This window comes from Oryzias melastigma, linkage group LG17, assembly GCF_002922805.2.
Source record: "Oryzias melastigma strain HK-1 linkage group LG17, ASM292280v2, whole genome shotgun sequence".
Taxonomy (NCBI): Eukaryota; Metazoa; Chordata; class Actinopteri; order Beloniformes; family Adrianichthyidae; genus Oryzias; species Oryzias melastigma.
In genome coordinates this window covers 10950376-10962445 of record NC_050528.1, presented here as the reverse complement: position 1 = coordinate 10962445, position 12070 = coordinate 10950376, and the positions used below count along the sequence as shown (strand labels likewise).

At 37.9% G+C, this 12070-nt stretch overlaps 1 protein-coding gene across 2 annotated transcripts in view; it reads right to left on the bottom strand.

Annotated features, from left to right (window-relative positions):
- Positions 1-12070, bottom strand: part of LOC112147554 (ephrin type-B receptor 1-B) — a 211823-nt gene that overhangs the window by 26922 nt on the left and 172831 nt on the right. Inside the window, exons 10-12 of one of the 2 annotated variants that reach the window (XM_024274054.2) lie at positions 5698-5886; positions 4273-4520; positions 1517-1732 (exon numbers count right to left, since the gene is read on the bottom strand). In XM_024274054.2, the coding sequence (XP_024129822.1) occupies positions 1517-1732; positions 4273-4520; positions 5698-5886 (653 nt within the window). The remainder of the gene's footprint in view (positions 1-1516; positions 1733-4272; positions 4521-5697; positions 5887-12070) is intronic. The other variant, XM_024274055.2, reaches the window with a different exon arrangement.

Genomic DNA, 12070 nt, shown 5'->3' with positions numbered 1-12070 from the left:
ATATATGTTTATTTATTTAGAACCTTTCTGACTGGACAGAATGCCTTTGATCTCAAGGTTTACATGTCTTGTAATACCTCTGATGTTTATCCCAAAATAGGCCCCTTTTATATTATAATATATTCAGATTGTATTCATATTTATTCATAAGCTTTATTGTACCACCATAGTGCAGCACATTCACGATGAACGTGGTGACTGATTTACAGAGAACACCCCCAAGGCGATTTAGTCAAACAAGTTGAACTTTCAGTTCCAAGGTAACACTGTCAGGTAAGACTTGTGTGGAACCACTGGAGGCTGTCAAACCAAAATTCAAAGGGGATCACTGGAGAACAGGACATGGTTCAGCCAAATGAAATATATTTCTCCTAAAACAGACTTCTACTGATAAAATTACTTTAGTTGCAAGCTTTTCATAGCTGTTAAATAAAACAGGACAAGGCGTTTGCCAGTGTTGCAGTTTTATCCAAAGAATATTAGGAGTTGGAACAAATAATAGAAAGTTAATAAACTTATTATTCTGATTTGAAAGATTTGAAATCCTCTTATAAGCCTGACAGAAATCGACTGATGGGTTAGTAATAGCGAATAACCTAGTCTGTATAAAAATGTCAAACCCAGCTAATGCAATGACATAATATAATGTAATCATTCATGTTGAGGGTTTTCATAAACTATCATTCATTTTACACAATCTGACAGTAACATATGACGTGTTTGTACCTAACCTCAGTTGGCAGAGCAGCACTAGCATTAGAAAAAGCATCTGGCTGATTATTACCACTCTTTGGTCCCCATAAAGACCACATACCGAACAGCATTAGTGAGCATATCAATTAATCTTCATTAAAAAACAACAACAAACGCACGCATCCGCGCACACGGTCATTGCCGTTCTCCAACCCGGTGCAGAACTTTCACCAAAATGACCTCTGCCGCCTGTTTGTGAAAGTGTGTTCTGACTTAGGAGCAGGAGAGGTAGAAGATGAAGTAACGATGGCTGCTAATAATTACAGATCTGTAGCGTGGAGGAGTTAATGAGGAGCCAAAGCCTCCCATGATGCCATAGTACTAACGAACGAGCAGCGAGAGGGAGGGAGAGAGAGGTGGGAGATGTCAGTTTGAGGGGCTGCAGTGCCCTTTGCTTTCTCTGCACTCAGGGCATGCCAACGAGAGAGAAGCCTTCCCAGAGGAGGCTTGTCTCCACACTAATGAAGATGTGACAGAACTCCAGTCTGTGATTTGGTGAGTGGAGGGAAGTGGAGGAAGAGGGATGAGGAAGAAGAGACTGACAGCTCATATAAAATAGATGGCATTGGAAAGGTGAAAGGCGTTTAAAAAGAATGAACTGTGCCCAAACTTTGGAAGAGTGATGCGGGGAAGCTGGTGTTTTTAATTGCTTTGTATGTCAGTAAACGTATATTAAAACTTTTTCTTTATATCCACCACTAAATCTGTTTGTAATTTCTAATGCATAAGAAGTGTAAAAACAAAGAAAAGTGAAAGGACTCACCAGAGAGCTGGTGTAGCTGGGATCAGAAGTGTCATCCTGCAGATAGCGTGACAGTCCAAAGTCGGATACTTTACAAACCAAGTTGCTGTTGACAAGAATGTTTCTTGCAGCCAGGTCACGATGAACATAATTCATTTCTGAGAGATATTTCATTCCTGCTGCGATGCCACGCATCATTCCCACCAGCTGGATCACTGTGAACTGACCATCGTTTTGCTAAGGGAGACACAAATAAAGAAAAAATTATATAATAGACAGTCCTTTAAAGGGTTAACACTGGGGAAGCGTTTGTAGCCCGTAATTCAAAATCAAAGTCAATACTGGAAATGCTTTTTCATTTTCACAATGTAACTGCATTGCTTGTCTCTTAAATAAAATGCAAAAAGCAATTCTCCAAACTGCTTTTTCTTCTTCAACACCACTCATTTTATAACTTAGTTAAAATAATAAAGAAAAGGGAATTTGATATTTAATTTTAAAAAAAAGTTCTCTGGTAAATTTGTACCTAAATTCAAGAAGAAATATCAAATTTGAAAATTAAAATGGATCAACAGAAATGCTTTTTCATTTTCACAATATAACTGCATTACTTGTCTCTTAAATAAAATGAAAAAGCAATTCTCCAAACTGCTTTTCCCTTTTCTTCATCCTCGCTGCTTGTACTGTGACATAATTAAAGTGACAAAACCAGTGAAGACTGCTTTTTCATTTTCACATCTTGCCGCACAAAACGGGTCTCATAAATCAGTTCAAGTTAGCAGTTTCAAGCGGCGCACCACAATGACTTTGTGATTGATTTTGACACCGCTGGTTTAAAGTAACGTAGTTGCTTTGCGCCATTGCCTACACAGAACTTTCTGTGGAGGTTGAGGATTTTTCTCCTCCACTTTCCCCTGACGATCATGGTCCAGACTGAAAGGGACCCGTGTCTGAGGCTAGCATCATAAGCTAATAAACGTATTAAATAAACAATCCCAAGTGAAACGTTTATTACAAACCCATCCCCAGGATGGAGTTTGCTGGATTCAATGCCAACTGCACTAAAGCACTGTTGCCTAACTTCCAAGTTTACTGGAAAGTCGTGCAAGCCGATAGATTTTTGACAATACTCTTATGAGTCATGCTAAAGCTAACACGATAATGACTGACCGTTACAGAATCTAAGATGGGTGGGACTTTTATCCTGGAGCTGCAGAGCATGAGAACGTCAAACTTATGAAATGACGTAAGACTTACACCAGTTGACCAATCACAAAATTCAACTGTAATACATCATTTAAACCTGTAGGGGGCAACATACAGACTATAATTTCAGCAGTTAAACAAGTTTATTTTTAATTGTCAAAAATGTAGTAAGGAGCAATATACAGCACTTTAAAAGCCCCATTTATAGTGGTCAACAGCCCCAAAACGGTAATTAAGTGTTTGGTTACCCTTAAAAGGAAACCAATATACATATTTTGATCATGTGAAAACAGAAAACGCATTAAGGGCACATGAAGAAATTATATTACTTCTTCATTGAATTATGAATACTGTGTTAAACTATCTTTCCATCTTTCTTACAGTTTAAAATAGTTTTTGTCGGAAGACGTCAACACTATTTTTTTTTTATTTTGTGCACAAAATATCTACATTTTTAGGTTCTTAAGAAAATGCTGACAGAACAAGGTTTATTCAAGAAGAATGGACTGATTCCATTATGCAGTATTTTCACTAAGGAAAGTAATAAAAACTTCAGACAAGTCACAAGTATCCAATAAATGGAACCTTTCCTGTATCACCTTATTTTTAAAGTTGTCCCCACCTGCAGCACAAGCACAATCAACGCGATAAGCGGATTTCTCCCAGACGGGTCTTAGAATATCACAATCCACTGAGTTGATTGTTGCTGTTATTTGATGTTTCAAAATTCCTCCTTTGAAAACTCACTGACTTAATTTATGGCGATGCTTAACCATTGAAGCAGTGCGTCATAAAATCAGTTTATTCCTTTTGAATAGTATTATCACATATAAAGCCGCTTGATGATTCATGCAAGGTATCATAATACCCAAGACATTTCCTTACAGCTTATTTCCCTGTTTTGCTTTACATATTTCTGTATTAGAAAAAAAATAAAATAGCATAGTGATATATTTTCTTGTAATGTTCAAAAATTGCATGAAAAGTCTTGTAAACAAAAAGATTGACAAATGAAAGCTGTAGTCCTCCATCTCTCTGTTGTGGTAGCTCTACTCCAGTTTGACTGTTCACAAGCCTTTGAACTCTTGAAACACAGTAACAAATAAGTGTGTAAAGCGAGATCGATGGAAACACGAGTCGGATGTGGCGGTTAGCAAAGCTAACTTCAAAGAGGCCATTTAAACCCACCAGAGATCAAAGTGGAATAAAACACCAATCCGTGAGATTGAAGAAAGGAGGGAAGAAAGAACAGCTGAATATTGATTAAATTGTATGTCTACTCAATTCTTGCCATAAAAGAGGGAAAGAACTAGTAATGCCTCCTGGCATTAATGGAGTAGTTTAAGGCTGATAAGTCGAGCTAAAGTAAATTAGTCCATTTTTTGCTTGATTCAAATCATCTTGCTGTATCAGGACATATCGTCAGTTAACCCAACATTAACCAAAACTAGCTCTGTTAAATTGGATAATGAAAAATGTTCATCTTTTACTGTATTTAGAAATGAACCTAATTTATTTAAACTCAGTCCAGCTACTACTATAGACAAAATACACAAACATTTTTCTCTCACCCGTAGAAAAGAGTCGAGGGCGCCATTTTCCATAAACTCCGTGAGGATCATGACAGGTCGGCTCTTTGTGACGACCCCCTCCAAACGGATGATGTTTGGGTGGTCAAACTGACCCATGATTGATGCCTCAGATAGGAAGTCTCGCCTCTGCTTCTCCACGTAGCCGGCCTTGAGTGTTTTGATGGCGACGAAGATCTCCCTCTTACCAGGCAGCTTCAAACGGCCTTTGTACACCTCACCAAATTCACCTGATAAAGCAGACAAGTGCAGAGTCAAGGACAACTACTCGTCAATCTGATTTGAAAGTCTTAAGGTCAAATCTGAATTGTTCCCCTACCCCTATGGCTTCTCCCTACATTTAGTCCTCCAAGTGGAGAGTTATTGGGAAAAAAGTGTGGACGATCCTACCCCTTGATGATGTCATCTATGTTAGCGGCGGAGGAATACAAGATCAAAAGTTTCTACACGTTACCCTCAGGGGTGAATCAGAGGTGAAAGTAAACATTTTTATTATTCTGATTACCCTTAAAAAAAACAATTTCGGACACCCCAACCCCCACAAATGCACCTACAATCAAAGGGATAGGGAAATTAGTATCAGTATTAGTATTTGGTCTTAGTTTGTCAAACACCTCTGTCTTTTTTAATAATGTCCAATTTTAATAAAAGTTGTCTAACTAAACAACAAGAAGAAGGGATAGTTCATATATGTGGATGAAGCAAAAAGTGCCACCCCAAGCACTATCTAGTAAACATCTGGAGCCCGTTTGATTAATTATCACCATTCTGTTGTCCTGCAGAGACATCAAACGGTGAAATCAACAATTAATAAACAATTGTTAATTTGTAATTCCCTTTGAAAGTTTTCCCTACCTTACCTCTGCCAATGTGTGAGTTCAGGGGCTGTCAGTTTCTTCCACATATTATGGTGATAAAGTAAAACATTAAAAATGTATAAACATAAAAAGATTTAAGCTGGTTGGTCAAAAGTTACTTCAAAGCCCTTAACTGCACGTTCATGCCTATGAATAAACATTTTTATTTTCCGCTGAAACAAGGACATATGCAAGATGTGTGCAAGATATTTTACATATTCAGTAAATTAAAAGGTTTGATGCAAGGTAGAGCTTATTTAGAGCGAAACCAATAAAGCGAGAGCCAAGAGACACGCAGCGAATATTCAGAGAGCCTTGAGTTATTTCTAATGCCTTTAGGTCCCTTGGTAGCTAACCCATATACTGCTGGTACAGTTGACATGGGGCCCTTACGTGTTTCCCTGATCGTAGTAGCTGCCAAAAGGGTTAGCTTTATGACCCTGAACAGATTTCATCCACACTTAATTGCACACGGACATGTTCATGTCTGAAATGACAGAAATACACAGAAACATACTCTACAAGTAATCCAGAGCCCTTTTAGCCTTACCTGCACCGATGACCTCCTCTATCTTGACAGTGGAGACGTCAATCTCCTTGGCAAATTCTCTCACAGCTTCATTGGGGTCTTCATAGGTAAAAGGATCAATGTAGATCTTCATTCCTGGAGAGCCTGAGAAGTGGGTCGGGCAGCCAAGTGGGGATGGGCAGTTAGACATGTCGGCTCGCAAAGAGAGTTCTAGAACAACCAAAGTGCTTCTATGAGCATTCCAAAAGAAGATACCGTTTTTTATTTTTATGGGTAATGTCTTGCATTAATGAGTGATTATTGCAGTAATATTTCAAGTTAATGCACTATATGACATAGCATTACTTAAACTCACTACAAGCTGTTAACAGTGGCAAATGATGCAGACTCCATTTACTCTGTGATCCAAATCTGAGACAGGCCACAGAACAGCTGATAGAAATTAATACTATGCATTTTAAGCACAATAAATACTAAGGTGGATGATGGCAAAACCTATATAAGAATGAAAGAGACTAAATGATCCATTGATTCATTCAACCAAATAATGGACTGATTAATTTTTATTCTTATTTCATATGAGCTCTTTATCATTAATTAATTAAGGTGATTTTTCTATACCTTTATCTTAGTAAAACATTTTTTTTTTGTTCTGCTAGTTTCATAGGAGCTCTATTGGTGTATGTGTGGGGTGGGGGCAATATGCTATTATTAAACTTTTTTGGCAATTTTACAATAGTCTGAACCATTGACTGTAAAATCAACGCATTGTCATTCCCAACTCATCATATGAACATATGGTTCGTGCCACCTCTGTGTCATTTTATGACGTTTTGAGTGTCCCCAACTTGTCGTTTTTTGATGTGCTGGCTGTTCCCATTAAATCAGGGATTCCCAACCTCCGGGCCGCAAACCGTTACCGGTCCAAGGTCTGCTCGGTACTGAGCTACTGTCAGGGAAAAATGCATACACTAATCAAGGCTAACCAAGGGTCCCCAACCTTCAAGACATGGATTGGACTGGAACCCTTACCTGGTGTCGTTACCCTAACCTGGTTCCGTGTCCATTACCGCGTATGGGACCACATCCTGAGGGGTTTCAGGAACCGACAGCTAGTTTGTCAAAAAGCAAATAGCCAGCACGTAAAAATTATGAATTGGGGACACCCAAAGTGTCAAAAAGTGACACTGAAGGGGACTAAGAATCGTTAGATATAAAGCACAGGTGTCCAAAATCAGTCCTCGAGGGCTAGTGTCCTACACGTTTTCCAACCAACCTGCCATTGAATCTCATTGTTGGCTAAACATACCTGATCAAGGTAATCAGTAGCAGATAAGACAGGGCTTCTGGAAAACCAGCAGTAGGCCCGCCCTCAAAGACTCATTTGGACACCCCTGGTATAAGAGAACCGGACTGAAAGATTCCTCCCCCTTTGCATTCCATTTCGGAAGCAGCCGCCGGCTCCAATAAGCCAAAATCCCATAGACATCTATAGAAAAATAAAGAGCTATTCTATTTCTCAGAATAACCATTCTTGATCTGTTACCTTTTTTATAATGCTTTTGCTAATTCTATTTTTTTGTCCATGATTATATTCCTTTATTGCAAGTTATTCAAGTCGTAAACTGACCAATCAGATGCATCAATAAAAACATGTGCTGGTCCCTACCTCAATTGTTTTAAATATTTGATTGATGGGAGCTAGGTCTGAATTCCTTCCCTACTCACTTTCGCCCTTTTTATTAGTGCTTTTTGGATCTATTAATTTCAAAATCGATTGCACTATAAATTTCCTAGAAGTCTTTGTGAAAAGCCAGTGTGCATTGATGCTCACTGGTGGTCGAACAATTTTTGCCAAAAAAAAGACCATCCAGATTTTCACCATCATAATACAGTGGAGTCACAAACAGACATTGTAGAATGTTTGTATTGATTCAATTTTCACTTTGTGAAATCGGTGACGTCATATCCGGCGTTTAGCAAAACGAAAGTAAAGAAGTGAACATGGTGTTCGAATTGCTTTTAAAATCCAGGGCACTGTATAGCCCTGTACTACATAGTTTCTTAGTTATTAGGAATTAGCGTGGGAATTTGGACATAGCCAGATTCTCCCAAGCTCCTCGAGTGAAGTGGAAGTGGTCTGGACTTCCAACAAGCTCGCTCCTGATTGGCAACAGTAGTTGCCACAGAAACGCTGATTCAGACTGACTTTTACCAATTGCTGCCTACTAACCTCTTCTGACTCAAATGGTGGCATCCATATTGCAGGAAAATTGGTAACTGAAAGACTGTAAGTAAGCCATTTTCTATGGGTGATTTCCCACTCACTCAGTCTACTGCCTCGATACAGTCAATGGGCTGAATGCAGGGTAAATTTTACTTTTGAAGTAAGTGACTCACTACCATATGGCAAACAACAATGTGGCCAGATATCAATATCTTCTCTACTATAGCAGTGAACAGCAATCTCTTTCCAAGAGTCAATTTTTGTTCACAAAGCTTTGTAGGTATTATTTGAATGAACCCATCTCCTTCAAGTCAATTTTGCGTTTAGCCATTTGCCTTCATTACACAGAAGGATGGAGGGGGTCTCAAGAGGCAGAGCAGGGACAGTTTTAGTCCTGGGATCAGAGTGCCTCACCTTGCTCTTGACTAGAATCCAATTTCAGTTACCACACAAATTGCTTTGAACCCCTTTTTGGTGGGCGTAATTGATCATTACAGATTCTATGCATATTGAATCCAAGCTAATTCATCTGAGAGTTTGCATTCCACGAGGCCTTTATGTTTACAAGTGTTGCCTTGGCAGCACTTGAAGTCTCAGCATGGAAGATCCACACTAACAGGCTTTTGGGAACACATCTACGGACTATCTTAAGCTCATGTGCACAAACTTGGAAGTAAACATGCACCCACTACGTTTTAATTTACAGCCTAGAGTTGACTTTCATTTATAATTTAAAACACAAGAGTTTATTTCTTTTCCCTCCTTGTTTCCCTGGTTAAGTGGACTGATCTTTATATGGCCACTTCATAAAAAAAGTAGACTACCATTTTAATATTTTATAGACCTGTCCTCTGTGTGGGTAAAGTAAATATATCAGAGTAAAAATTGTCCCTCTAACAAAGGACAGACTTTCTTTTAGGGGAGGAGCCATCTCAACGTTTGCAAAACGTCCTTAATATACACATTAAATGAGTGAAATGTGTATAATTATATGAATATTTCACTTTGAATATTTCCAGTATAAACAAAGTTACAGATTTGTCTTTATTTTTTGTAATGTTGTGCCATCAGCCTGCAGCACACAGCTCTCAAAAGATCTGCTGTCAATTTAGCAGCAACTGAGACTACACAACAAATGGAGGTACGGTTTCTTTGCCGTGATTAGTCAGAGCTGTAGGGTGTAACAATAGTAGGCAGAGGGGATTTAATGTTGTGGCTAATAGGCTTAAATGAAAATGTACTGCAGAGCCCATAACCATGTTATTTTCACCATTGCCCATCAGTGATGGTGCTGTTTGTCTGTTCGGCTTGCTTTCTCAGTGGCTCTAATGTATCCACAAATCAACCACGCAGGAGTAATGCTTACACTGATCTATTACTGCTGAAGATACAATTGGATTACTGGTCTTCCTTAGCAAAATGTACATACTGTCTTAGGACCAGGAGAAATATCTGCAATAGAAACAACAGCTTCATAAATTACCATTGTTTGAAGTTAAAAGGACACTTCCATATGTTAGCCTTTCAACAGGAGAGCACGATTTCTTCTTCATGTGTTTTACCTGACAATATCTGTAATTGTGTGAATGATTACTAAGCAACTGAGCTAGAGTTTTTGAAAAATTGAGCAACATACGCCCAATAGGAAATGAAGGAGAAAGTCTTCAGATTTAAAAAAATTAAGTACATTAGCAACAAGCCTTTAAATACATCCATGAGCTATGTTTTCATCTTTTATAGTAATTTAAAAAAAAAGGAGTTTACCTAATATTTTAGCAACATGCTAATGTTTTTGGCTAATTTGTTATCTACTGGGGTTTTTTAGGTTAATTTAGAGTTTAGCTTCTATCTTAGCAACAGGCTAACATTTTTCACTAATTTACTGGGGAATTTTAGGCTATTTTGCACTTCAGCTAGTTTTTGGGCAATTAGCTAACTTATTTGGGCTAATTTGGCCTCTACTGAGATTTTTTTATGCTAATTTGGAGCTTAGCTCAAATTTTAGCAACAGGCTAATTTAGTTTACTGAGGACTTTTAGGCTCTTTAGGAGTTTAGCTAGTATTTAATCAATGTGCTAACTTTTTTGGCAAATTTGGCTTTCACTGAGGTTTTTTTCATGCTAATCTTGAATTTAGCTAAGAGCAACATGTTAGCATTTTTGGCTAATTTGTTATCTACTGAGTTTTGTACAGGCTAATTTAGAGTTTAGCTTCTATTTTAGAAACAGGCAAACATTTTTGACTAGTTTAGTTTACAAAGGAATTTTAGGCTATTTTAGGGTTTAGCTAGTATTTCAGCACAAGCTAGCTTTTTGGCTAATTTGGCATCTACTATGGTTTTTTTGTTCTAATTTGGAGTTTGGCTCATATTTAAGCAACACACTAAATATTTTTGCAAAATTGGCATGTATTAGGGATTTTTAGGCAATTTTACTACCTTTTTTCAGAAATTTCGCTCCCTTCATAGTTCTTTAACGAAATTTCCAGTCTTTTAGCAAATTTAACATTTTGCAAATAGCTTTTGCATTTTTAGCAAATCACTTCAGTAATTAAAGTAAATTGTGTCACCATTTTCAGCAAAAAGTTCTCATACTAGGAGCAACTTTTCTCGTCTATAATTATATTTTTAATGTGATTATATGCCTAACGAAGAACGATACATTGGTTGATATGAGGTGCACACAAATTTGTGTTGCAGATTTTGGTTCTCCTTCGTTGCCAAATTAAGGAACAATTAAAATGAATGATGTGTGTTTCACACAATGATTTACAGAAAAGTTCTAGCAATTATATGCATTAACTGTGTCAGAAAAGAAATGTGATCAGGCATTCATACAATTTATTACTTTTAAAAGGGAAAAAAACAAATTTGTTATTAACAGGTTTAAGTTAATTAAAAATATGTGCCTCAATATTTAGGACAATTACTGTAAGTGTAATTACTTATTCTACTACGCTGTGAATGATCATCTGTAACACTTCTACTTTTATTAATGATTTCTCCTTTGAAAAAAAAGTCAAATGTATTTTGGAAAAATGGGGTTCACTTTCAATTCTTAATAATTATGAGCGCCACTTCCAGAAGCACAAACATCTCCAGTAACAAAGGAGCAAACAGGGCTCAGAGATTAGTCATTTAATATGTGTTCATATGCAGGGAAGCATTGGGGCGTAAAATATGTAAGACGAGGAAAAGGAGCCACTGTGAAAACTTTCTGATTCCGCTAAATGAGGTCATGAACACAGGCCACACGATGAGGCATCGCTGGATTTATTTGTCTGAGTTTCAATCAGTTCCCGAAGCCGTCACATTGAAGTTTGGAGAAATCTTGAAGGTCTGATTTCAAAGCAGTGATCGTTGGGTTGCATCGCTGGATTTTCATTATTTCTTGCAGCGGCGTTTCTATTGAGGAGGTGTGTGGCAGCAGAGAGCTGCTTGAAGGCTGGGAGCACATTTATGGAGGTTCACCTAAAACTATTGGCTGACTGGTTCCATTTTATTCCTCCTCTTTAAAATGTTGTCATTCCTAAAGTTGAATTTTAAAAGGACAAAGGAAAACAATGCCACACACAGCGGTGATGGCGAATGAGTGCTGGAATTTTGGATGACTAACGGTCTAAATCTCTGAATAGGATCCCTTATCAGCGTTTCTCTTGTTTCTATAAAAATTGCTTTTTGGACAATGAGGAAACATCTATTGTTCTAGTATCATGACTTCTGCAAAAGAAATCTGTGACAAAACTGACTGTGAGTAAATGTACACAGTAGTTTTGATGAACTCTATGCTGCCACTACTGTAGCTTCCGACACAATAACTGTGTTCAAACACTTTGCTGTGTCAGGCTCAACAAAACTTAATCCTCTTGAGTGAGCCCGTTTTCAGACTGCCAGCTTGGCAGAATGTAAGGTTTTCGATTGAGGTACAAAGCCAGAACACATCTTTTTGTGTGCTTGTTTGTGGCGGAGTGTGTCAGTTATTATATGTTTGTCCCCACAGGCTTCCTTCCATCAGAGTTCAATGCCCAGAAAGTAATTTAACATGACGCAATCACAGCTCCAATACAGTCCAAAGTCATGTGAGTCACCGTTACATAAGTACAGGAGGGAAAAACTGCTTTTATGGTTCCGTTATAAAAGAAATTTCTCCCTTTTCTGTTTTTTTTCTT